The sequence below is a fragment of the Contarinia nasturtii genome, unplaced genomic scaffold, assembly GCF_009176525.2.
Source record: "Contarinia nasturtii isolate CC-2019 unplaced genomic scaffold, AAFC_CNas_1.1 Cnas_scaffold_129, whole genome shotgun sequence".
Lineage (NCBI taxonomy): Eukaryota > Metazoa > Arthropoda > Insecta > Diptera > Cecidomyiidae > Contarinia > Contarinia nasturtii.
In genome coordinates this window covers 12,403,243-12,430,061 of record NW_022197486.1, presented here as the reverse complement: position 1 = coordinate 12,430,061, position 26,819 = coordinate 12,403,243, and the positions used below count along the sequence as shown (strand labels likewise).

General features: G+C 33.7%; 4 protein-coding genes across 8 annotated transcripts; 2 read left to right on the top strand and 2 right to left on the bottom strand.

Annotated features, from left to right (window-relative positions):
- Positions 1-258: 258 nt before the first annotated feature.
- Positions 259-10,257, bottom strand: LOC116350892 (phosphatidylinositol 4-phosphate 3-kinase C2 domain-containing subunit alpha). Its single transcript, XM_031782875.1, has 15 exons — positions 8,845-10,257; positions 8,369-8,729; positions 7,719-8,080; positions 7,078-7,277; positions 6,808-6,988; positions 6,689-6,728; positions 6,550-6,620; positions 5,134-5,612; positions 4,775-5,069; positions 1,614-4,695; positions 1,341-1,541; positions 1,058-1,254; positions 907-995; positions 665-814; positions 259-583 (listed from the first exon to the last, which is right to left on the bottom strand). Exons 1-15 carry the CDS (start codon positions 9,053-9,055, stop codon positions 404-406), a joined length of 6,099 nt encoding a protein of 2,032 aa, XP_031638735.1. The 5' UTR covers positions 9,056-10,257; the 3' UTR covers positions 259-403.
- Positions 10,258-11,122: 865 nt separating this feature from the next.
- LOC116350900 (SHC-transforming protein 1) lies at positions 11,123-15,856 on the top strand. Of its 3 annotated transcripts, none has more exons than XM_031782889.1 (10): positions 11,123-11,369; positions 13,253-13,397; positions 13,509-13,579; positions 13,673-13,904; positions 14,022-14,176; positions 14,344-14,420; positions 14,505-14,587; positions 14,665-14,803; positions 14,907-15,121; positions 15,193-15,856. In XM_031782889.1, exons 2-10 carry the CDS (start codon positions 13,284-13,286, stop codon positions 15,331-15,333), a joined length of 1,227 nt encoding a protein of 408 aa, XP_031638749.1. In that variant the 5' UTR covers positions 11,123-11,369; positions 13,253-13,283; the 3' UTR covers positions 15,334-15,856. The 3 variants fall into 3 exon arrangements, with proteins under 3 accessions (XP_031638749.1, XP_031638767.1, XP_031638759.1); XM_031782907.1 differs by having other exon boundaries at positions 11,227-11,257; XM_031782899.1 differs by lacking the exon at positions 11,123-11,369 and adding an exon at positions 11,419-11,519.
- A 208-nt stretch (positions 15,857-16,064) lies between these two features.
- On the bottom strand, positions 16,065-26,587 carry LOC116345046 (tetratricopeptide repeat protein 25). Of its 3 annotated transcripts, none has more exons than XM_031774105.1 (3): positions 26,486-26,587; positions 18,313-18,460; positions 16,065-16,801 (listed from the first exon to the last, which is right to left on the bottom strand). In XM_031774105.1, exons 2-3 carry the CDS (start codon positions 18,439-18,441, stop codon positions 16,160-16,162), a joined length of 771 nt encoding a protein of 256 aa, XP_031629965.1. In that variant the 5' UTR covers positions 18,442-18,460; positions 26,486-26,587; the 3' UTR covers positions 16,065-16,159. The 3 variants fall into 3 exon arrangements, with proteins under 3 accessions (XP_031629965.1, XP_031629956.1, XP_031629947.1); XM_031774096.1 differs by lacking the exon at positions 26,486-26,587 and adding an exon at positions 22,908-23,401; XM_031774087.1 differs by lacking the exons at positions 18,313-18,460; positions 26,486-26,587 and adding exons at positions 16,902-17,062; positions 17,228-17,671.
- LOC116349499 (probable chitinase 2) lies at positions 23,969-25,920 on the top strand. The gene is made up of 6 exons (XM_031780980.1): positions 23,969-23,983; positions 24,111-24,122; positions 24,211-24,349; positions 24,426-24,560; positions 24,626-24,702; positions 25,237-25,920. The coding sequence occupies exons 1-6, from the start codon at positions 23,969-23,971 to the stop codon at positions 25,918-25,920; spliced, it is 1,062 nt and encodes a 353-aa protein (XP_031636840.1).
- Positions 26,588-26,819: the final 232 nt, after the last annotated feature.

Below are 26,819 nucleotides of genomic sequence, written 5' to 3'. Positions count from 1 at the left end.
TGAATCAAGAAAAACGCTAAAAAAGTATATCAATTAATCTTTATTGGAATTTTATGCATATATAATCTACCTTCTATTTGACACAAAAATGACCACCAAAATGGGTCAAAGTGTCAATTGCTTTACTTCAATTAGTTTGCTGTTATCGTAAATACAAAATCTACTCAAAGTTGAAAATAAACAATTTTATGCCATACACACTTTAAACCTGTTAGTTACAGGATGGCATGGGCATTACAGGAAAATGGCTTATTTATGTTCTTGAATAAATTTTCACAATACATTTATTGGTTTTTCTTTAAGACAAATATTAAAACAGATAAAGCAATTAATTGCATGCAATACAAATAAATCGACGCTTACAAGCTGTGCAACGTCAATTGTCTATTGATTTTTGGTCAAATTAAGATCGTGTAACGTAACCAAGTGGAAACCATTTGACCACTTCTTCTCTCAAATCGAATTGGCTCAGATTCAATTCCACGCCGCCTAAAAATTCATTCTCCTGCAGTGAATCATGTGACCAAACGGTCACTTGTAACAATCGATGCTGGATATTCTCCAATGGCATTCGGTATTCGAGCTTTGATAAAATTATTTAAAAAAAAAAGAAACAAAATCAAATTTTGCATTAAAAATATGAGTGATGTGCGGAATATCTTACCGTTTCCATGAAACTTGGGAAACAGTTTTTGCGCACGACTTTTGTTTTGCGTTTGGTTGATTTCGTTGGATCTGGTTTCAAATAGGCTTTGACGTACGTATTTGGCTCTTGTCCGCTTGTTGTTGGTGGCAATGATCTCGCGTGATAGATCTTCAATTAATACAATCACAAGAATTATTGAAAAATGAGAACAAAAAAGAACCGTCTGATAAAAAAATCAGATCATTTCAATTCAAACTTACCATCACCGTCAGAGCTCCACGATGATATTGTACCGATAGTTTGATTTCACCTCGAACATTCTCAGCCGGGCTCGCTATTTGCCGGGTGTCTGTAAAAGTGATGAGCTTAATGAAATTCAAATTGTATTAAGTCATATCTTGTTGATGTTACCTTTAACTTTCGCTACGTTGATATCTTGCTCTTGTTGATCACGTAAAATTGGATGAAAAAACGTATAGACTAAGTCCGAATGAGCAATTTCATCGGCCGAATTGAATAGTGAAACTAAGAACAAACGTATTTCGGGCAATCGACGTTCAGCTACTGTTTTTATATTCGATCGACCCACATGAATTCCGCTTGACAAACTATAGTTTTTTGAATATCCGAAAGAAATTTTTTTTTTTCGTATTAAACTAATTGACTTTCAAATGAGAGAAAAAGTCTTTTGTACCTGTGAAGTTTGGACAACGGAAAATGTATACATAATTTTTGATGGAATTCCGAAAATTCCTTGTATGATCTGAATAAAAATGCTGGATCTGGTTGATTTTGTCGTGTCACCTTCAATATATATGTATAATATTTTTCCAAATCATATCGCTTTTGAAATCCATGAACTGTTACAGATTTAAGACGTCCATCTTGAGCCATTCTGTGTAGAAATCAATCACAATATACATGAAATATCAATCACAATTGCAAAAAAATGTTCAATTCAACTTACGTGTATGTTCGTGGCACAAAGCTAAGTAGTTCACCGTTGCATTCGTCGCCAGTGAATCGCATTTGTGCCAAATTGTGCAGGAAGAAATTGAATTGGGTGAACCATGATTTCAATGAGATGTGAATAAGTTTTGCAAATGATGCGGCCGCTTCTGGATTTGATTGGCCCGGAAGTAGTGCATTTCGTACATAGTTCACTGCATCGGCTGTAACACCGGGAATACCTGATGTGGCCATCAATGCAAGCATATGCAACAATAGATCACCATGTTTTCGTACAATATTAAATGCTTTGCAACATAAATCGACAAAATGTTGAAATTTAATCGAAGGTTTATCGCCCATATTAATAACATATGCCATATCCGAGGTGAGCACAAACGGTGTTCGATCACGTTTAAAGTTGCCAAACATTTGAGCATCACCCAAGAATTTACCAAAATCAATGTGGAATAAATGACCGGAAGTTTTTAACATGATATTGTCATTGTGACGATCACAAATTCCTAAAATATACGTAACTACACTGTAACCCGCACATGATACGGTAAAATTATCAACAGCCCGTTGATATTCCAATTGACTTGGATTTTGTCGTTCAAGCCATTCGGCAATTGGTTTATCTTTGAATGAACCAGTTAGTCCCCATTCGACTTGAATTTTTCGCAATGTTTCGGCATCGGTAACCATTTCAATCATGCCACGCTTGTGACCGGTTGGAACACATTCAAATGTGACCATTTTTAGATCGAGACCCTCCTCTAACCACAATCGATCCATCACCCGAACTAATTGAATGGTCAACATATCCTGCTGTAAATCGTCGCCGGCTTTAAAAATGGCTGGCAAAATCATTCGATCTGGTCCAATGTAACTGACTTTCAATGGTAGTGTATTTGAATTGAAGTAGCCACATGATCTCGAATTAACAGCGGTCACTTCAAAACTTGGTCCTAATGGCAGAGCGGTCGGCTGTTCGAGTAGAATTTGATTGACATTCTCCATGCCATGCACCAACACTTTTTGTCGTACTGATTCCTTCGCTTGTTTTACATGACCAGCGACTTCGGCTAAACATGTGCACATCATATTTTGTGCTAAAAACTTTCCCGACAGACGTTCACCGCAGATGGCCAATAGGGCTCGTAACATCATTAAATTGCGTCGATTGTATCGTGCCATTGTAATGATTGCCTCTTCGATTTCGTTCGATTGCGTTTGATCGATTGTGTTCTGTGGTGAATCGCCGGGCAAACAATGAACGAGCAACCAATAGAGATGATGAGCGATGCGCGGTGATTGTAACGATCGTGTTATTAAAAATTCGGCCATAGCCGATGCTTCGTATGTATCGTGTTTGAGTGCTTGCAATAATTGTGGTAAAAATACGGTCAACTGATCATTTGAAATGGCCGACATCCATCGAACGGCTTGTGCGCGTACAACCATATCTGGATATCTGGGTAAAAACAATTCTAGCGTCTGCAATGGCGAAAGTGATTCCCATGATCGAACCAATGCATGCAAATCGGTGACGCTATCATAGTCCCAGCTGTGAGCTGCGTGTAAAATTTTCGGTAATGCGTGCGGAAAATTGTGCAAATACAAACGTTTCTCCCACAACACTTCACGTTTATCAAGTGCACTTGGATAACCCTGTTCGGCTGTATCAATTAGCTCTTGCTGCAGATTCTTGTCCAAACTATTAAAATCGAGTCGCATTGCAATTTTCTGTGATATTTCTGGGAAAACCACTTGACCACCATACGATGGAACATCAATTGAAAGTGTTGGACAATGATCACCATGTGGATGGGTGCCTTTTGATGGTGCCGGTCCAAGGAATTTATCAGTTGTTGGTGGCCATTGTGGCAATAAATACGAACCTTCAATCATTTGACGTTCAAAACTGAAAAATTGTATCGACGACCAGCCCAATTCGATTTTGGTCACTTTGCGATCGATTGGGCCGCTGGCATCATTTGCATCGTTGGTCACATTTGAATTTGTTGCAGCCGATGCGTTTGCAGAAGATCCTTCAGCCGGTTCGGTAATACATCCATACAAAACGAAAATCAGTCTTGATTCTCTTGGTAAGGTACAAATTGGAATGCTATCAAATCGTAACCATGAGTCAAATTTCAAATTTCGTGCAAATAAACCACTTTTTTCATTTGAACATTGTGTAACAACCGCATCGCCAATATAACGTGTACCATGATAAATCATCGCACCAAGCATATAGTAATCATGCCTCCAATGTGGCGGAACACGATGCAAGCACATCACATGCACCATAACACTATCGCTTACTTGTGAAATTGGTATTGGATTCGTTCGAAATACGGTTGTATTTACACAGAAATCAACACGAAATGCATGCGAAAATGTGTCAATCAACAATTGAACGGATTCACGGATTCGATTACAACAGTGTTTTATCTGTTCGGCAAATGTTTTTGGTCTCAAATTTACTTTTGCATAATCGCCCGCTTCGCTGCTTACTTCAAGCATTGAACCGCCGCCAATCGATGACGATGATGTATCACTGTATCCATAATTTTGACCATTTGTCACAACATGATTTAATGCATCTATAGCTGTCGCAATGCTTAACGTATCAATTGAACCGAATAGAGCACATATCATTTTAACCGCTTGCACAACTCCTGACTGTGAAATTGGCATGTGTGGCCGTGAATCGGTGGCCGTTGATTCGATTCGTGCTATTTCATCTTCTAATGTTTCCAGTAAAATCATAAGACCATCGTAGCTTATTGTTTCGACTGGTTCATGTGCTAAAATATCTTCGGGTTTGATATCCGCATCACGAATATCGTCTTGCGATGTGCGCGCAAGACCATTGAGATTTGCATAGATTTTTGGCCACAAACCAAATTGAACATCTTGCTCCAGTTTGATACTCTGATGCACACAATCCAATTGGCTTAGTTTCGATGTTGGCCGCAACCATTCGTTCACACCAATCGGCTTTAAAATATAATCATCTACGCTGCCCGTACACTGTTGACCTTCTAATTCACAAAACACATGCGCCATTACGTGCTCAACTGTCGTCCAAACTAGAATTTAAAAAAAAGGCAAACAAAAAATCACAAAATTATGATGATCTAACTTTGTAGTATAGTGCAAGTCACTTACTATCACATGTAAAAACAACAGGTGGTCCGTAACCTTCAATTTGACCCTTCTGATTGTTAATCCCATTTTGATCATTATTCAGAGCGTCGGGTGTCATTTCAATGCCACTATCACCGGCACTATTTCGATTGGTTGTCATTGATTGATTCGATGATGTTCCGCCCGGTATCAGTGGATGCACGAGTAATTTGATCTCCGTTCCATCCGGATAATGATTATTATATTCGGCAGCGACAACGTGGCCAACATTTGTTGTTTCATCATTATATTTGAATTGTGAGCGAACGCGTTTCACCTAAAGAAAAATGTATGTGATCATAAGACAATTTTCATTCATATTTTTTTTAAATTCAATTTACCATGTTAAAGAAGGCAAGTAGTTCAGCATCGTATGTTCGATTCTCGATCACATTTTCATATAGTTTTGTGGCAACTTTTAAGCGATCGATACTTGATTTATTCGTGCGATTAACGATTGGCCGATGGGCATCATTAAAAGATGGTTGACGTGCGGTTGCATTTCGTGGTGGTAATGGTGGTGCCGTAATCACTGTCGATGATGGTGGTATCATTGTAAAATCAGATAGATCATCATCTTTCTCATCCCAATCGGGTGTTAAAAAAGATTCCAACTGTTCACCGATTTGATCCAAATCAAATGATTGATTCGGTATACTTGAACCGGCATAGAGTTCATTGTTTGTCATCGACGGTGTTCGATCGATCTTATTAACAGCTTCGTAAAGCGGATCTGAATATTGTGTTCCACTGCTGTATAAATAGTCGAATGGATCATATTCCGAATAATACGAAGTTCCACACTCCGAAGCTGCATCACCTGAATCAAATTCGAAAGATAAACAAAAAAAAATCAATGTTATTCAATCAGTATACGGATGATATTAGTCATAGATCAGTCGTTCTTACACATGGAAAATACATATTTGCTATTATTATATTGATTGTAGCAAATTGATTCTCGCTTGAAATAGTAGTTTATGTGCGTCATTATATATTTATCTATGTGATTTATTTGTTGTTGTAGCTATTCAATTATCACAATTGTCAATCACATACACAGTTCACGTTTGGAAATTTGATTGATTCAATTCTAACGTTGATCGAATGAAATTAAAAAAATCTTATGAAATCCATTGTTTTCTTTGCAAAATGTAATTAATGGTATTGTGGTTCTCGATTCGATTTAATTTATTGCGGAATATTGAACGAGGAACAAATTCAACGGTATGATCAAGAATATGCAGAGTTTGAAAATATACTTTGTATGATACGTGATTACATAGGTTTCGTCGCGCAGTTGTTCGAGTTGTCACACTAAACACATACATTTACACACATACACCGTTGCAGTTATATTGTACAAGTGACAACAGCAGCAACAACAACAAAAAAATCTATTCTAAAAATAATCTCCCACACGCAATCAAAACAAATGGAATGGAAAGAAATTATGATTTAAAAAAAGTAATATGACGAAAGCAGTTAAATTCTTAAATTTATGCCAGCCAAAAAAATAAATAAATAACACATTTTATACAAACATAAAAGTCAACATATTTGGATGCGATACATCCAATTTTGAATTTTAAATGCCGAAAACGATTGGATCTTTGTGATTTTATTCTTTCTTCATTGATCACATTCTAACTTTTTTTTTTTGGAATTTCAATATATACGAGTATATGTGTGTGTTTTTTTATAAGTGAACCTTGGGTGTCGTTAGAAAGTGTTAGAGAGAGAGAGAGACACTTTACCTTGATCATTGGCATCACTATTGTCATTCAAGAGCAACGGATCAAATGCTTCTAAAACGCTAACACGCCACCTAAAACAACCGAAAATGTTAACATTTGAGAATTAAAATAAAAAACACAAATTTTGCTCTAAACTCACGAGTCTTCAATTCCATTGTCTAAATCAATAAGATCTTCACCTGGGTAAAAAAAAAATCAGAAAATATTATAATGAAAATTAATCATTCATTTGTTGGATGTCAATTCTTCAGTAATTACCCCCACGATCTTCATCCATTTGTTTAGCGGCATTAGATGTTCGTCGCATGATAACACTGTTTCCTCCACCACTTTTGATACTATCACATATTTTGTTCGTTGATTTTAGTGCTAAATTTGTAGATTCTTGACCAAATGGAATGTTTTTCGTTTCAATACTGATCGATTCCTTTTTAGGAAGCTGCCATTTTTGGTAAAAAAGGAAAAAAAGTTCATAAAAAAGTGTAAAATCGGAATATAAAGTGAATTTTCGAAATAAATGATACATACATGCACCAAGGCGGTCTCATTATTTGTACTTAAGTTCATTGGAAATGTTGGCGATTGTGATTGTTGCATTGTCATTGGACTAACTGCCATTGTTTGACGTTGAGCATAAGTTAAATTTGAAACACTCATCAATGGTCGGTCGATCGATGGAACTCCAGCGGCTGTCGATTGGTATGCATACGGATAAACTGGACTTCGAGCTATTTAAAAGAAACCATCTTATTATTTTATCACTTCAATTTCGGGGAAAAATTCTTTTTTTAATTTTAAGTTCATTATTCTTTTATGAGGCTCTAATTGTTGTGAAAGCGGGACGAATAATAGCACAAAACGACAATGAAAAACTCTGATAAAAAAGTGGGCCGCATTTTGAGTGTTTTTTTGTGTGAATTTATGTATTTAAAAAAATACACGAAATAATAAGAACAGTCTTTTCCGTAAACGTTTTGTGTACTTATAGAGTACATTAACATTGTGTGTTCTCTTTGTAGAGCGGTAGAAATAAATATATCTCGAAAGGATATACGTAGTACTATATAATCAAATGAGTTTGTTGAACTAGTTTACAATGGGTGTTTGACATTGCGGTATATAATTTGTATTTCAAGTACTACATTCATTGTAAATTCGGTTTAGCATACCTTGTTGTTGAATATATGGCGGCGAGTTTAAGTATTGTGCTGGATTGGCGTTAGCTTGTGCTAATGACATTTGGCTAGTAATGTTTGTTGCATGATTTTGAATATGACCCAGGTTAATTCCGCTTTGAATATTTGGAAAATTGACCATACCACCAGCAACACTGCCACCCGTAACAGTGCCACTAGCCAGGGGCCGATTATAAGGATTCATGTTGTATAGTTTGCTTAGTTCGTCGGGGTTCAAGGTTTTTGTTTGTGCTGTATACGGCATAAGTTGCATACTGTTTGCATTTGAATTTGATGCGGACGCGTGTTGTTGATAGCCGTGCATCGTTGATGAGACATGATATTGTGCATTGCGTCTGAAAGAATAAAATAAATTGATAGGCATTAATTTCGACTATTTTTCAATAAAGCACCTCCCACGGCTTAGGCGACGATAGCAACAACGATATTAATGAAAATTCGACACCAGCTGTTATGCTATTAAAAGAACGTTGCAGTAACTATGTGAAATCAGTTTGTTTTTTATTATTTTGACATTTCGTTTTTTTTTTTTTTTTTTTTTCAAATTCGGAGTTGAGTTCAACCATCATCGCTCATGTTGTCGCAAGAAAAAAAAACCACAGCATGTAAATAGTGAATTTTACCTATGAATTTCTTCGACCATTTGTTTGAAATTCGAATGTGAATCATTGACAGGTGAAGTTAGTGTTACTGTGTCATTGGCCAATAGTAAATTATCATGTGAAATGCTTTCAGCGGGATTGTTGAATGAGATTAAATCGGTTTCATTGGTTTTCGATGTATTTCGACTGAGATTCCGTTGTGTACTTGGGGGTGGCGGTGCCAAAGAACCGCTACTCGATGATGTTGGAAATGTCGACGGTTTTCCACTGTTTGCAAATGACGTCGTTGGTGGTGTCGATGATGCTGTACCATATGATCCAGGTCGTGGCCGCGTTACAGATTGATTTGATTTTATGCTCACCGATGACAAATTACTTTGCGCTAAAATTATTTTAATGAATTTAAACCGAAGAAAAAGAAATGAAGAAGAGATATTATTGATCATTTCATTCAAAAGAAGAAAAAAAAAACAGAAAAAAATATACAGAATACATACACGATGAAAATTTCATGGCATTGCTTGTGCTTGATCCATCGGTCACTGAATAACCGGCCGTCGACGATAAATGCGAAGACTTGTTGCGATGAAACTCTTCAAGTGCCAGTGTTTCCAGACTGAGCGCCGTCGCTTTTTCCAAATCTTCGTTAAATTGTTTGTCATAATCGGTTTCGTTAGCATTTTGATTTTTCATCATCCTTTCCATCATTCGATATAAACTGGCTTTTATCTACTACTAATGCTACTAATATTTTATTCAACATCAATTCACAAAATTAAATTCTTTGTATGGGCTTTGTTGTTGTGGTTTTTTCTCTCTCTTCAAATGACTTCTTGTTTTGTTTTATTATTTAAGGAGTATACTTCGAAAAATAATGTTTTTTCTTGAATATTATCACAATTATTGTTGCGCACTTCACGTGGTATTTGATACAATTTTCTTTGTGTATATGGTTGATTTTGTTTTTGCTGTTAAATGTCAAATCAACGAAATTCAAAATCGGATAAAAACTTCGATTTTCGTTTGTTATTGTTTTCTTCTATTCTAATAAGACATAGAGGAAATGATATTACACAGGCCTATCGTTGTTCGTATCGTAATTTTCGCTTTCTTTTGCGTTTAATGATCGCCTGTTTACATTGTTGTTTGGTTTCGTTCATAATTATTGTGTATTCAACTTCGTGCAATGTCTTTTCATTTATTTATCACACAAGACATTCATTATCTCATCCGTTTTTGTTTACTGTGGTTTAACGTTCTGTATCGCATATCGGGTTTCTGGTAATTAGTTTGTGCTCTGTTGCAATTACTCCTCCTTTTCTTTTCTCTCTTTCTCTCTCTCTCTTCCTTTTGGTCTATGGCCCGATCCAATGTTCCACACACAAAAAAAATACAATGGTTTCTTTCGTTGACGATTTTATACACGCCAATGATAAAATGGCAGCAATCACATCTGATTCCAATGAAATTACGTCAATTTAAATCATTTTCTTATTATTGTTGTTGCCATCGATGAAAATGCATCCCACCCAATTCATTAAGTTCGATCAGCTATTGTTGCCAGTTTCTCGTTACTTCGATGGCCGACATTAAACATCAACGCATTCTTTTGTTTTAATTTTAATTGTTGTTATTTTACTTTTGAAACATATATATATTCACATACACACACAATCTTCTTCGTCTTTTTTTTTCGTTCGTTCTCATTAAATTGGAACTTATGAACTTAACTTAACTACTAAAAACCGATAAATTGTTTGGCGTCTCTGTCGTGATTATTCAAATTGGAACGAGAATTGAACGAACAAGAGATATATTTGATTGTGAGAAACAATTCGGATAAAAAACAGAAAAAACAAAGAGTTTAAAACGAAATTAAAATCAACAATAAAATGGATCGTTTTTTTCTGCACTTTATTGTTACTGCTTCACTTTAGCTGTTACTGTCAAAACTGTGAAACAAAAAAAAAAAAAACGATATGTATGATGTATGTAAGGTTTTTGGATAAGCTATTGCTCGTTTCATCATTGTGTGCTGTATTCTTCTTCTTCTTCTTTTTTTTCGCTTTACATCGCTGTGTGTTTTTTTTTTTGCTCTTCTTTCTTTCTGTGTTGGATATTTCTTACTTTGCTCTGTCGCTATTCTATGTGTATCGAACGCAAATTGCAATGTTTGTCGATCACATTTGGTCGACGGTGTGTTCGATTCAATGATGGTGTTGGTGCGATGACAAGCAGTGTCGTCTCAATACGAATGTCATGAAAATGCCGATGTGTTCTTCAATTACAACCACATACAGATGATATTCGTCATTCAGACGAAACGAACAAACAGCAATTTGATTATATTATTCTCGATGCCGATGTTGTATGTACCGTCATAATCACATATACAAACACTCGTTCTTCGAAGTGTCAAATTTCAATTTCACTGTATTTTTATCGGTGCACCGTACATTGTTTATGCCGTGTACGTATGCATGTGTGTGTGTGTGTGTGTATACATGAACTTTTTGACAACCAGCACAGACTACTCAAAATATGGCGGCACCATAGCACACAACACAGAACATTATGCTATGCATAAATGCTGGTATTTGTGTGAATGTGTATATTCTTTTTGATTCTCTCTTTCTCTCTCGTTTGCGTTCACTTTCTCCCACTCACTCGCTCTGCATGGTGGCTGTCGCCCTCTCTATCATTTTGTTGTTATTTGAAAATTTTATGTGTTGCCTGTTTTTGTCCACTGTATGTAACAAATCAGTTATACGTGTTTTTCGTTGTTGTTATATTCTCATTTCATTTTGATTTCATTGTTTGTTGCTTGTGTATTTTTTATCCTGAAGACGAAAAAATAAAAATAAACGATCAACATATCACGAAAAAACAGCAAAAAAACACGAATATTTGGTGATTAAAGAAACAAAATAAATTGTGGAATTTCTTTGTGATGAAGTAAGGTGGAGATTGGGAAAACCAGAGGGACAAACGCTTTGATTTTTTTTTTTTCATCATAAAAATTGTGAGTTAGTTGATCGCGCGCCGTCTATTGCTTTCGAATTTCCTGTGTGTATTTGCATTGCAGTTCAATGTTTTATTGTTGTTGTTACTACTGCTGGTTTTTTCTCCTATTCGGTTCGAATTTCACTAAACACAATTTTTTTTTTGATAGGTTCGAGTAATTTATGATTCAGAAATAATGTATATATGATATGATGCATTGATTCATATACACATACATGTACGTTTTGCAATTGAAAACACAACGGAATTTTAAGAAAATTGTTTATGTTTCGATGATTGTGCGTTTCATTTTTGTTGTTGTTGCTGTGGTTTTGTTCGATTGATTGCGTTTTTTCAACATTTTTCCTTTCGGTTCTAGAAACTAGTAGAGTCTAATGTAAACAACAGGCCAATCGAATGAAAATTAAAATCAAACGGCAGACATAATTTTACAAATGATTGTACAATGTACATTGAATTGAAATGTGTCTATTGATGTTTAATGTATGATATTCGAATATTGTTCGTTTCATTGTATGCGCATATGAATTGAATGGTAATAAATTATCACTAATTGGCAACTGTGGTGACAATATAAAAAAAAAATTGAGAAATACAGAGAATATAGATAGACACCAAGTCATACTGTGCGCGCACGACATTACAATTGTTTTTAGTTTGTTGTTATTTGTTTTACTATACGGAAATCATGAGTATGAATATCGTTTGTTGTGCGATATTGTTGCGGTTCTATGGTGTTTGAAGTTTCCCTTTGGCACCGCAATAGTATCACACACCACCATCCATCTCTGTCTCGTCTAAATTAAATGAACATTTCCCAACGGTTTATAACTAATTACAAACATTCCATGCGATGATATGTGAATGAGTAATAATAGTGAGTGTGTGCCAAGGCCATTAAATGAAGCTACCATCAAGTAATTGGCCGTGTGGCCGAGTGCATTAGTCAAATGAAGAATTATTATATACACACGCTCGCACAATAAAACACTGCTTAATCAGTGTATGACGAATCTTTCTTCGACGAAACACCAAACGGACCCATTGAAATCGCATATTCTTACTCAAACACTATTGAATAGTCGTTTGGCGTTTTTATTTTTTTGGTTGGATTTCCGTTTGCCACCATTTATGGTACATGTCCATTGGACAACAATCACGTAAGAAACCATTTTAAATGGTTCGTATTTCTTAAAAGACAAAACAAAGTTTCATTGTGTTATGCGCTACTGAAATCGTCATCGTTGTTTTTATATGTAAATTCAAATGGAATGAATAATTCACACGGGTTCGCTGTAATACCGAACAGATAAAATTGTGCGTGGCTCGTGTCAATACATATTTGTATATATTCCACGAATCGGTGGAATGTTTGTTTCTTCTTGTTGTTCTTTTTCAGTATCGTGCAACGCTTTCTTTTCCTATGTTTGCCAGTTTTTCGATGTGATTTCAGTCGCTGTGTGTTGTTTCAAATACATTGAAATTGGTGTTTGTGTGTGTTTTTTTTAGTTATAAGGCAATATGCAAAAACGCATTGGACTAAGCATCAAATCGATGTAAACCAAAGAAAATAATATGCAATGGAATGCAAAATATTGACCGGTTCAGTAGAGTGGTTTGCATGTAACATGATAACGGCCACTTGTAAATGCAGTGTAAATATGACCCGGTTTCAATTTATCGTGGTTTTTTCTTTCTTCATTCAAATGAAATGAACACCTCTTCAAATCATATTCATCGACATTTCGCTTTGGTCACTCCATGTCCATTCCTGTTTGATACAAATAATTTCGTTGTAAACGAGATGTGCATATCATTTATATGTATTATTAAGAATAAGCGATCAGCTAAAGTAAATGGAATTTATTTTGGTATTTGCAGGCGATTTAGCATTTAATTCGCAACAATCGATATGGATGGAGCTGATGGTGGTATAGATTCGAAATCGTTTGGTGGCAAACCAGCTAGAGGATGGTCACATGCCGACAACATCATTTCTAATGAAGGGGTCACATTCAATGTTCGCGTATGTATTCACAACAAATTAATCGCGTTTTTTTTTCATTTTTTTTTTTTTTCAAATAAAAAAAAATAATTGAAAATTAACTCTCTTAATTTTTTGCTCCATGACAATTAGTATATCGGATGCCTTGAAATAAAAACTTCAATGAAAGTGCTGGACTTTACGTTGCGATCATTGGTTGCCAAGTGAGTGCTAATTAATTGTGTTTCTAAATGTTTGATCATTCTATTTCTTATTCTTTCTCAATCTTTTTCTATTTCCCTTTTCGTGACCATTAGGGAATGTATAAATCGTGTTTGTGAAGCGGGCGGTTTAAAAACATCGAAAAAACGGCGTTGTGATAAACGGATACAGCAGGCATTATCCGATATGCCAAACATGGATATGGCTGGAACAAATGCGATCTTACGTGTATCGAGTAAATTTTTATCACTCGTAGGTTTAGAAAATAATGAAGCGATTGCAAAACATGACATGCCCCGAATATCATTTGCATCCGGCGGTGATTCAGTAAGATATATACACACTTTGTTTTCATATATTGACCATACGAACTCCATAAATCCATAAATTATGACAAAACATTTGTTTGATGTTTTCTGTGATTTTTAATTGGATTGAATATAGGAAACACTGGATTTTGTTGCATATGTCGCGAAAAATGCAACAGACTGGCGCGCCTGCTATGTACTTGAGTGTGGCGGTGGTCAAGCCTCTGATTTAATTGCTGCTATAGGTCAAGCATTTGAACTTCGATACAATGAATTCTTCAATAAAACACAGTAAGTTTAAGCAACAAAGTTCGCACAGTTCACATCGAAATTTAATTAATTAAAACTATTTAATGTGCGGTTTGAAGTTTTTCATTTCAAATATAAACGATAAATGCGTTGATTTGATTACAATTTTAACAAAATTTCTAAATAGTTTCGTTTTCTTTCGTTTCCAGCGTTGAATTTTCATTTAATACAAAAAATTTAACCGAAAATTTAACAACCGAAAAAGATTATTATAACGATTTACCGGGTAAATATTGAATTATTTTCGTTTTTCGAATTATATCGATTTTATTCAACCGGAATCAAATGACATTTTGAAATATTTGAATAGGCAAGTTACCACCTGATTTCTTGGATCCAGTAGAAGATATACCACCGCAACAATCACAACCAGCAAAAAAGATGACAATTCAGGTATGTTCTTCATCTTCATTTGATTTACACACATGAAACCAATTTTCTTTATTTTTTATTTAAAAAAAAAAAAACAGAAACCACGAGAACGTTTAAGCAGTAATTTAATTGATTTGAACAGTCCACCCCCAGATCCAAATTATGTAAATGATAAAAGTTTTGATGTGAATAGTAACACAACACCGCCGGCAATCACCAGAGATGTGTTTGATATGCGTATGTTTCCAATTTTTCTGTTGTAATAATTACGTTTCATCTTCCGTTGGATTGTTTTTTTTTTTTTTTTCTAAATTCATTTATTGCTTAATTCATTTGATAGAACCATTTTCACTGTCGGCTGAAGTGCAGCGATCACAACTTTTGACGGAACAATGGTTTCATGCATCAATAAGTCGACAGGCTGCTGAAGCGATGCTGAAGCAAGATGGCGATTTTTTGGTTCGTGAATCACAAAACAAACCTGGGCAATATGTTCTTACCGGATTACAAGAGCAAACTCCAAAGCACTTGTTACTTATCGACCCAGAAGGAACGGTAGGTTTTTTTTTTTCTTTCAAAAATATTAAATTTGAATTTTTTCAAGAAAAAAAAAATCTTTTTTTTAGGTGCGCACGAAATATCGCATATTCGACAGTATAAGCCATTTAATAAATTACCATTGGACCAATGTGTTGCCCATCATATCAGAGCAAAGTGCACTCGTTCTTCGTAATCCAGTTATTAGAGACTATTCGGTGCCATCGTAGCATTGCAGCACAAATGATAGGGACTAAACAATTCTTTTTTTTTCTTAAAAAAAGCTATTCAATCCGAAATTTATACCATATAAGAATTATAAATACTTAGCTTCGAAACGCGATAAATTCGCATTTCTTTGTATTGCATCATTCCCTTGATTTATACGAACAAAAAAAGTACACATTTTTATTTTAAAACAACATATTCTATAATAATTGTAGCGAACAAATTAGAAATTTTTATATCTCATGTATACGCATATTGAATGCATCATTTCGATACTTTTGGGATCAAAATTAGTGCCACAATTGTATAAATTGCAAATAATTTTTTTTAGCAACACGGACAATATATTGCAAATTCAAAAATATTTTTAAAACGAAAAATTGAAAAATTAGCGAATAAAATTTATATTTACCATTTTACACTCATCTAAAGATCTAATGGAACAAAAATAAAAATAAAAATAAAAATGCAAGTCAATTTACAAGCATACACATATGAGCGACGTTTTTTTCCGTACAATGTAAATCTTATTGAGATCAATGTCAATTCGAAAAGATTTTTTACCATAAAAAAAATCATATCTTTAAATGTTTAAATGTCTTAAAATTAAAAATTTGAAATTGATTGCAATTGAATTTTAATTGAACAAACCATTGATGACAAATTTTTGAAAATGCCATCAGAATATTTTTTTGAAATTATTTCATTTATTTGATAAAATATACAAGTGTGTTAGCTAAAACTGTTGTAGACTATTGTCTGATAATAAATATTTTGATTTAAAAATGCTTCGAATATGCCCGTTTGTTTGTTTTTATGCGCATTCATTTAATTATTCCATTTCATGTCAATTTTCTTATGTTTCGGCAGTGCGTTACACGGTCTTTGTTGTCGCCAAAATTCTTGTCGTGAATTTAAAAAGCGAACGGCATCATTAACCAGATTTGAGACCTGTTCAGTTCCAGTATCAGCCCGTTTAAGGTCTGGATTTTTCAACAGACTCTCCAAATATTCTTTATCAACGCATAGTTCACCAAGCAATTTACGTGCCTCACGCTTTTCTAAGCTCACTTTATTTGCTGTTTTAATGCCAGTCTTTGGTCGACTCTCTTCTGGTATTGTTGGCATCGATTTTTTTCTTGAACTCGATTTTGATGATGACGGTTTCTTTTGACGTTCAAAACCACCAATCGTTTTTTCAATCGCTTCTTGCGTCTTTTGTACACCCAAACGAAAGCTATTCAACTCTGGCCGTAAACGAAGACCACGATGAAAAAACATTAAACTCAACTCAAATTGTCCGAGAAAATAAAGGGCTTCAGCCTTCTGATAAATGGCTCGTATATTGTTTTTGTCATTGGTTAATGCGGTTTCAGCATCTTGAAGCCCTTTTGATGGATCGCCAAGCAACAAATAACATTTACTTCGAGCAACCAGTGCATTTTGATCGGATGGATTCAATTCAAGTGCCTGTAATTAAAATTCTAATTAAATGGATAAAGTAATAAAAATGGAAAATCTTTTATGGGAAAAAATGGGTAGCATTGCAAGTGAAATAATTTGATCGTGCCTTTGAAATGAATAAAACAGCAATGTCAGTGTTTCCGCTCTTAAATTCACGTTGACCGAGTGCCAAAAGTGTGCTTGGATCAGTTTCGTCGGGCAATTGAAGTGCCTCGGAACGATCTTGGCGTCGTTTTATGCTCAAACTTTGTTTTATATCAAAATAGCCTGAGAATGAAGATGAAAAGTGTTGTATTAAAAACTTTTCGTTCAAAACATGCAAAATTGAACGTCGTTGGAGAGGGAAAATCGGAATAATTTTATTCAACAAATTAAATGCGAGTTAAAATGACGTGAGAGAGAAATCGGTAAATGAAAATTATAGGACTGAACCATATGAAACTGCTGCTGCTCTATCCTTATCCGTGTACATTTCTTCATAGTATTCACGTCGTTTGCCACGTCGAATGCGTCCATTGTCACGCGGTGATGTTCGAGTACGCGTTGGTGATCGTCCGTCACTGCCCTCCGATCGAATTTCTGATGTCTGTTTGGCGATTGGCGGTGCCTTCGGTTGCATATACAAGGACTTATGCTCATGGTCTTCTTGATCGGCTGTCAAACCAATGCGTACAAAACTTTGTAGGAACTCTGATTCCTTATCAACGCCCAATATATCTCGAACTTTTGACATTGTTTGTTTTTCCTCGTCTTTCAACTTTTTTCAAATTCGATTTACGATTCACAATTTGATTTGCGTGTTTCAATAAATTTCTTTCTAATTAATAAACCAATTTCAATGATGTATGTACAGCTTTACATACTTGTTTTGCACTGAACTCAAACAGACACCACAAACAAGTTATTTAATTTATTTCTCTTATTTAAACGCAAAACAAATAACAACTTTCCAACTTTTTGAATTGTTTGTTATTATTGGTGTTTGTTTGTCGGCTCTGTACTTTAAAATACAAAAACCAATTGGATATATTCGAAGATGATGATCTAAAAAAACTGATACCAGTTATTTAGCTGTTAATTCGATTGAAAAGCTATTGAAAGCATTTTAAAAGAAACACCTTTTAAATTGGACGCACCATGGCAACAACGCTTTGAGAATCAATTTTTATCGACGCGTCGATGGATTTTCAGACACACTGAACAATAAATCAGCAAGAGAAAATCGAAAGATAAGAAAACGTAGAACTGTTCAACATTAAAGATAGAGTTAAAAAAAATCCGCTGTATCAACACAGGATACAAATATTTTTTTAAGATGTTTCGTACATTTTGAATATCTGATGCTTAATTCATTTTATCATGTTATCAAACAAACACCGACTTCACGTTCTGCAAAAGCAATGGCACACCTGGAAAAGCTTTTATTTGGAGAGAGCGGGAAACTTTGAAAAAGCCACTGAAATGGAAACTTGGAAATGGAAAAGCTTCTGAAAAACTTGAGAAAAATTGATTTTTACCTTCTGATATATAGACAGAGCTTTTGTATAGTTGTGTAATTTCATTAAATTGGTCGCTTCATCGATAAGCAGCTTACTTTCGGCTTCTAGCTCTTCTTGAGGATCTTTAATCACTTTTTTTCGTCCCATTTTTTGGCAATTTCAAAATCTGTAAATTAATGAAATATGAGTATTTATCTCGCAGAAATAACAAAGCTATGGCTTCGTTATGCTAAATATTTTACCGGAAACGTTCCTTCTGAATTCAAAATTCACCCGATTATTGTAAGAATAAACGAGATTTTTATTGATTTTTGTTACTCATTTATATTATTCTTGACATTGATCCGCCGAAAAATAAAATTAATTTCCAAACAGAGGAGAGTAATGGACGAAATTCGTATCGCTTCTTTGGTCGTCGATTGTTTACAATTTTAAACAATTGTCCCATATACAAAATAATTTATTATTATCTTTGATATAAAGAAGCAGACAATATATTGAGCTGACTAATCACCCCAATTTGTGACACCAACAATTTTTTTCAGAAAACATAGTATTCACAATAGAATCAAGACCAAAAACCAGCACAAAAAGCTCATACTTCTCATTTTCTTAATTCATATCTATCACTTCCGATCAAAAGAAATGAAGAACGTCTGCATTGAAATGAAATCGATAGGGAAATAATTCAGAATCTTTCATTAAAAAAGGACAAACTTCAGGGGAACGATTCAAATGTTATGAATTATGCGATTTTTCTACAAAATTATTTGCAAACAGTGTCTGAAAAAAATGACAAGTTCGCAACAAGTCGCAAACAATTCGTAATTTTCCTGCAATAATTTTTTTCCAAAATGAATGGATTTAATTCAGTGTAGGTAAGTGTTTGATTGGAAGTGTACCTACACTTTTTTTTACTATTTGGGGAGCCGGGAGGTGTCGCTCATGCTTAAGCTATTCAGTTTTTTGCACAGACCCAAAGGCGTAATTATTACGCAAGATTATTTTTTTCTCGGTGATTTTGTGACGCTATCAAGCTGGTGCGCTTTTCAGCTGCTATCCAGCTGATGCGCTGTCAAGCTGCTATCAAGCCGATGCAATTTGGCTCAAAACCCCGTTAGTAATGTTAGTAACTTACATACGATGTTCTATCGGTCACCCATTCAAACACTGACCAAAGCATATGCAGCTTAACCTTAGTGAGCGAATGGTGCCGTAGTAGTCGCAGCAGCCACTGTACCCCCTACACTTTTTTGGTCATAATTATGATTTTGCCGGCGTATTTGATATTACTACGATATTGAGTGATTCTAATCACCGATCGGCCATACTACCCTTAAGAGGGGGTGCCAATACTGCAAAGGATCGAGTACTATCTGTCAAAATAATTCCCCCTATGCCAAGCGAAATTAATTCGATATACGGCGCTGATGTAAATGTCACTCAGTCATTTCACAATAATACTTTTTTGGCTTGACAATATATAAGCTCTTCATTTAAAATTCATACACATTCATAATTATTGAATCGTTGAAAAAAAAACATGTCATAAAATATTTTTCTAACATTTTTCATTAAAAAATTTATTAAAAAAATTTTTTTATAAAAAAATTAATTTGTTTATAAATTACAATAATTTCAACAAAAAATGTTTCATCGATTAAATAAGAATCCAATGTAAATAGTAATGACAATGCGACACCTACCGTAAAAATGCAAAAAGAAACTTAGTTGGTCTCCATTGTAGCATTTTTGTCCACCATGACAGCATCTTCGTTTTACTTGACCAATCACAGAGAAGCAAAACGAAGATGCTGTTATGGCGGACCAAAATGTTACAATTCCAAATAAGTTTCCTTTTCTATTTTAACGGTAGGTGTCGCATTGGTATTACTTTTTACATTAGATTCTTGTTCAATCTATGAAAAAAAAAAATTGAAATTATTGTTATTTTTAAACAAATAAATTTAAAATATAGAGAATTTTTATGATAAACGTAAGAAGAATATTTTATGATATGTTTCTTTTTTTTACTCGACCGTTCAAAAATTATGCATGTTGAATGAAGAGCTTATATATTGTCAAGCCAAAAAATGTATCATTGTGGAATGACATAGAGTGACATTTAAATCAGCGCCGCATATCGGATTTATTTCGCTTAGCAAAGGGGGAAACGTCGTACTCGCTCCTTTCAAATGTATAAGATCATTTTGTCTAAGTATACACCCCTAAAAATAAGTGTCGGTTAAGTGAACGTAAATATTTTATTTTTGTTTATTTTGGTCACTTTGTAATTTGCGTCCTTTGTATTTATCAAATGGTGACAACCTATTGCGAATTGTTGCAATTTATTTATTATTCAACTTTGTCTATTCGCAACTAGATGATTTCCCCTAGATCTTAAGTTAAGTAATACTTTTTGAATTGAGACATTAAGTTTCATGTTAATCTCTTTTTACTTCTTCTACCATTTCCAATTGTAGATTTTATTCGTTTGAGTTTTATTTAAACAAAAATGCAGATATTGCATTTCGAACGGAGGTTCAATTTGACAACTCAACAAATGCCAACGAAATATAACTTTGCAAACATTTTCTGTGTTTCAAAACAATTTATTCTGTTAATTTCATTTATTCATGCATGAAACTTTAAAGAAAATAATTGCAACTAATTCAAAAAAAAAACAGAGCAAATTGGCGAGTAGAGTGACTTTCCGATCCGTTTCAGTATCCTTTTGGCAAAAACGACAAAATCTAAATACGTTTGAAAATTAGATGAGTCTCTTCTATTTTAAGCCACCCTAGTGAAGACGTTTCAAAGTTGAATGTTTGTTATATTTGCATTAACCATATGGCATACAACATTCAAACACAAACTTATAATGAAAATGTTGATATTTGTTGGTTGTTGTTGACATAATTTGTTGTTGTAGTTTATCCAAATGTTTGTATTTTATCATAATAAATTGCAACATTATGTGACATGCAATCCGTCCTAAGCAAATTGGTTTGAGATTCTAATTAGTCAGTGGAAAAAAATGAAACAAATCCATTGTTTTTTTTCTTGTTCTCAGACGAGACAGATTTGCGAATTAAATGCGGAACATTTTTTTTTCGTTATAAATAGTTTTCGAGGTGAAGGATATTCGTCGTAATGTTTTAACCTAAAGATGCTTTTTAGGAAATCGAACGAAAAACAACGTCGAACATGAACCGATTACACACGCAACACTCATTCAATATATGTAAACAAATTATTATAGTTAATTTAAGGTTGTTCGCATTAGTGTATGTCATGTATGCAAATCATGTGTAATATATTGTTAAATATGCTTGTTATATCATGTCATACAATGCATAATAAAAAACCGTTTATGAAAATGAAATTGTGGTGAACAAATCGAGCAAAAAAAAACAGAAGTCAAACTGCTGTTAAATGTGTGGTTTTTCTTTTAGTTTTGAAAACATGAAAAGTCGCATATTGATGCAATGAAATGTGTGTCTATAGTTTGATTATTCAATTTAATGTCGCCAGGGTTTTTCTTTTCGCGTGCGCTTCTCTGTCTCTCTCTTACTCTATCTGTATCTGGTAATTTGTACCCTTTTTGTACCGAATGCCGGTCGGTTACTTGGTAAATCGTTATTTTGTAGCTAGTTACTTCAATCGAAATGTATAGAGTATATACCATTTTGCGATGTCTCCTTTCATAATCGGAAATGACTTGAAGTAATCGAATGAAGAGAAGAAGAAAAAAAAATGACGGAACACAAACAGACGAATATGGACTTTTAAAAGAAACCAATTTAATTTCCTCAAAAATTGAATGAAAATACAATGCCACCAATATGAATGGAATGTGAGTTCCCAAAAACGCAGGAGGAACCACAAAAGGACATTGATTTTTGTTTGCAACCAACTACCCACAGCAAAAACCGAAACAAACACGAAAATGAGCAAATTGATTAAAAAAAATATGAAAATACTGTTAAATAAACAACATATAAATGGGTTGTACTGTTATAATGATTGTTTGTTTACTCCCTTTGGAAAGCATTTGCATAAAATACAATTGTTTTTGGCAACAATTGCTAGCGCAGTGCACACGAATTCACGATATACGTTCTTCGTGTAATTTATACAATTGAACATGGCAAAAACATGTTACTTAATGTCAAAATGAATTGTTCCAAATGGGAAATACACACAATATTGTCGGCTTATCGACAATATTCAATCTTTTCCACATTACACAAACAAAATAAAAAAAATTGATAATTGTTTGTTTTACTCGGAGTTGATATAAAAAAGTATTTGCTACATTTATGCCATGAAATTGCTCTTTTTGATGCGACTTCTTTTATTTATTTTGTTCTTGTTGAAAACTTAATACTGATTAGATGTAAGCACTCAAGAGAAAAGTCCAAATTAAAGAGCAGAGTTCCTTAGATTTCAATGGTTTTCACACATTGATTCACTGCAATGTTCTCTCTCTCTTGTATGCTTGTCCAATGGAATTGAAAGTTTTAACGGAAATCAAATTTCCGATGTTACATGAGTGTCTATTTAATAAAATGATTTTTTTCCATTTTTATCAATGATACGGCGTCAATTACCTTTGCTTTTGTTTAGAATTGCTGATCGAGGCCAACTGAGTCAATTAATGTGGAAATGATCACACTATATAATCGTTGTATAAATGATGAAATTTACTTTCATCATCAATCGGTAAAACGCAAACACACAACTTTAATATCTCTGTCAATCATATAGCACGTAAATTTTGATGCGTTGCCATACATATCAACGAAATAAAACTCTTGTTCGATATCCAATTTGCTTGTTAGATATCCAATTGAAACTTCCGTTCAATAAAATTCCATTAAAATAGTTTCTTTTAGCAATTTGTCGATATCTTCAATTTCGCATAACTTTCAAACTACACTATATTGTTTTTTATTTAAAAACCTTTCGATACCGAACGTATCACGAATTCAAACGGAAAAACTTTGCCGACACCGACTTCACATAATGCACCCCGACTATTCTGACTGGAGACGAAGTAGAATGCGTCTATCGCGGTTCAATATCGACGCTTTACTGAGAACGCGATTTTGAAGCAACCAACTTCGCCGTGTGCCTTGTGTGAACTGATTCAAATGGAACTTTATGCATATTTTTGAGTACAAAACATCAATTGAACAGTGAAATTGTGAACAAATTTTTCAAGTTATGCGAACAAATGAGTATGTGTTTGTTTTATGTATTTTGGTATATTTGATGCCAAATTCATTTTGATCCTACAACCAATGATTTCTTCAACCAACTCCAAGTTTAATTGGAAATTAGATTTCTTAAGATATTATCATTCAAAAGATGTTGCAATATGGAATGTTGGTTTTGTATGTACTGACCTAATGATTTTAAGCTCATTAGTCAGTTATTCCCAACATTTTTTCACATTTAATGGTTTTTTTTAACTCATTTCCAAAATAAACGTTTGTTTTTAGTTTCGATCAGTATAGTCCGAGGTTTGTGCTCAATTATTTTGGTCATTTTTTTCACTCTATTTGAGTATGTTCCCTAAAATCATCGGCTTTGATACAAAAACTCTTTAATTCATTCTTCTTTTTCAATTTTATAATAATAAGAAGTCAAGCATAATCAAAGCGTGAAAATGTATACCAGCAAAGTAAGAAATTTATTTCTCTTTTCATTCTCATAAACCAATTTCGAAAATGCATAAAATTGAGGGTGTGTTAATAAAGATTGCTGTTTGATGTTTGAATCTCTACAACTATTTGTGTGTCTCATTTTAGGCAGATTCAAAGGTTTTCAAAACGCATTCAGCGCCAATAGATTTTCATTCTATATATTTTTTATTTTTTAAATGGCCAACATTTCGGTTTTTTTTGTTAGGTGTACATTTCCGTGATTTTTCGAGCATGTGGTGCCACACTTTCGAGTTCGTTAGTGAGCATTTATTCGACATTTTCATGCATATTTCTACTTGCTCTTGTAATTTGTAGTATTTTTGCATGTTGCGGCGCTGAAACCGGTTCGTATTAATGATATGCATTTGTCAAATTTCATTTTATTTTATTTCTCGTTTAAAATTTATATTTAAATATTAGATCGACTCCATGGCAAGGTTATTATATGCAACGATTTTTTAGAATCATCGCGAAATGAATTTGACATTGAACGTGTTGATTTAAATTTATGCACACATCTCATTATCAAAGATTTCAGCTGGAATACAAGAGAAGGTAATTCAAATATGTTCATTGATTTTCGCCGAATTCACATTGATATATGTATTTTTGATCAAAAGATCCATGGAGATCAGAGGATAGAGATAATGTTTATGCAAAGATTACAAGTCTACGGGATAAGTATCCGCATTTGAAGGTATTTTGATTCCAATCCATTTATTTTATCATCTTCCTCGATTGATTGCATTATGTATTTAGACTTTACTGTGCATTGACATAACTCCAGAATTCATGGAAATTGGATTGTATAAAAGAGGTCGCCGTCAATTCATCAGAGATGCGATCAAATTTCTTCTTCGCAACCATTTTGATGGAATGGATTTTTACTGGAGAGATTCAGAAAAGTGTGTATTTACTTACAAAGACTGTTTCCCAGTATGTGCGAAGAAGCACGGAAGAGCAGATGAAAAAATAATTAAAATTGAAATGATCAATCACTTCTATTAAAACAATTATTGTTTTATCCCATTTAGCTGGCTAATGTACTGTCATTTTCAATTCAATTTTTAGTATTTTGTTCTTGAGAGCACTTCTTCGCACATATATTGTTCTGAGCAACAGTCTCTCCTTACAAATCGCAAAAGACTTTTTCACGAATATTCTCTTTATTTTTCTTTTCTTTTCTAGTGATGCCGTGATGGATAATGTGTTTCTTTCGTTCATTTTGAAGGAATTCAAGCGAAGATTTATGGCAAAATATCTTTTGCTTACTCTAACTTTTGATACGAATAATGTTGAACATACGAAAGAAATTGTTGATGATTTTTACGATCATAATTTATCGAATTATGTTGATTTCATACAAATTAAAAATTTGAACGTGATTGACAATCTCATCAAATTAAATGTGCAACCAGAGAAGATTGTTTGGCAATTATTGCTTCAGGGCCATGAAAAACTATCGAACGAAAATATTTCGTTTAAAATTGAAAATTTGAAAGATTTTAATGATATCTGTTCCACTTTATCGATGGATGAATGGGAACGATCGTATGATGGCAATGAATGTATCGCAAAGAAAAAATATATAAGTCAGAGCATAAGTTGGATAATAAAATTCGATTGTAGCCGATCAATTGCAAATAAAGTAAAATCGGCAGTAAGACGTAATTTGGCTGGTATTTCAATAACAAATCTAAGCAATGACGATTTTCACGGAAAATGCACAAATGAACATGACACATTTGCCGATTTTTATCTTAATGAAGAACCACCAAGACGCAATTCCAATGAATTCTTTGCTTTACAGACGGTTTATGAGGCAACTTATTTAAGTTTTAATGAAATGGATCAAAATTCGAAAGAGATTAAAAGACGTTTTGACAAGACATACATTGAAATTGAAAGTAATTAAAATTAAGTATGACACACTCTGAGAAAACTCAGATGTTAAAATTCAAAGTAATAAGAGAAAAATGCCATTTTAACATGGAGAGATTTTTGAACATGGTAAAATCTCATTTTACCCGCAACACACTTCTTTGCGGGTAAAACGGCATTTTAACATGTAAAAAAATCTCTCCATGTTAAAATGACGACAAAATGCCATTTTAACATGGAGAAATTTTGTCACATGTTAAAATGCCGTTTTACCCGCAAAGAAATGTGTTGCGGGTAAAATGAGATTTTACCATGTTCAAAAATCTCTCCATGTTAAAATGGCATTTTGTCGTCATTTTAACATGGAGAGATTTTTTCACATGTTAAAATGCCGTTTTACCCGCAAAGAAATGTGTTGCGGGTAAAATAAGATTTTACCATGTTTTAAAATCTCTCCATGTTAAAATGGCATTTTTCTCTTATTACTTTGAATTTTAACATCTGAGTTTTCTCAGAGCATTTGTCGATTATACATATTAAGTATCATTAGATTATGAGAACATCATCAATTATTCGTGTGAAAAAAAAAAAATCCTTACAAATAAATAATCCCTTTTTAACAAAAATAACTGATTTTGTTTTTTTTTAACATTCAATACCGCACAGACACACTTCTCATGAAACCTATATAGTAATGACGTTTTTATTTACGTTCCAACTTGTGCATGTTTCAACTTTTAATTACCTATTGATTTTTGCGGTGAACAATTTTCAGCCCATTGTAATATCATTTGAAGATGAATTTATGGAATATATAATACAAATTACATGAGGCGCTTGTTCAAACTTGAAATATGATTCACAAACAATTCAATCGAGTTTGCTTTCAATTATGTTAGTTGCGATTAAAAATAGCCATAAATTATTGATAAT

Bases quoted from the DNA above. Each gene is read 5' to 3' on its own strand.
- LOC116350900 (XM_031782889.1), top strand. From the start codon at position 13,284: ATGGATGGAGCTGATGGTGGTATAGATTCGAAATCGTTTGGTGGCAAA. The intron at 13,905-14,021 runs GTAAGATATATA...GATTGAATATAG, and splicing joins TTGCATCCGGCGGTGATTCA to GAAACACTGGATTTTGTTGC. The intron at 15,122-15,192 runs GTAGGTTTTTTT...TCTTTTTTTTAG, and splicing joins TTATCGACCCAGAAGGAACG to GTGCGCACGAAATATCGCAT.
- LOC116345046 (XM_031774087.1), bottom strand. From the start codon at position 17,528: ATGTCAAAAGTTCGAGATATATTGGGCGTTGATAAGGAATCAGAGTTC. The intron at 17,063-17,227 runs GTTCAGTCCTAT...CTTCATTCTCAG, and splicing joins AGCAGCAGCAGTTTCATATG to GCTATTTTGATATAAAACAA. The intron at 16,802-16,901 runs GCACGATCAAAT...TTTTAATTACAG, and splicing joins CTGTTTTATTCATTTCAAAG to GCACTTGAATTGAATCCATC.
- LOC116350892 (XM_031782875.1), bottom strand. From the start codon at position 9,055: ATGATGGAAAGGATGATGAAAAATCAAAATGCTAACGAAACCGATTAT. The intron at 5,613-6,549 runs GTAAAGTGTCTC...AATTTGATTCAG, and splicing joins TAGTGATGCCAATGATCAAG to GTGATGCAGCTTCGGAGTGT. The intron at 1,542-1,613 runs GTAAGTTGAATT...ATTTCTACACAG, and splicing joins TTTGTGCCACGAACATACAC to AATGGCTCAAGATGGACGTC.
- LOC116349499 (XM_031780980.1), top strand. The intron at 24,350-24,425 runs GTTCGTATTAAT...TTTAAATATTAG, and splicing joins ATGTTGCGGCGCTGAAACCG to ATCGACTCCATGGCAAGGTT. The intron at 24,561-24,625 runs GTAATTCAAATA...TTTGATCAAAAG, and splicing joins CAGCTGGAATACAAGAGAAG to ATCCATGGAGATCAGAGGAT.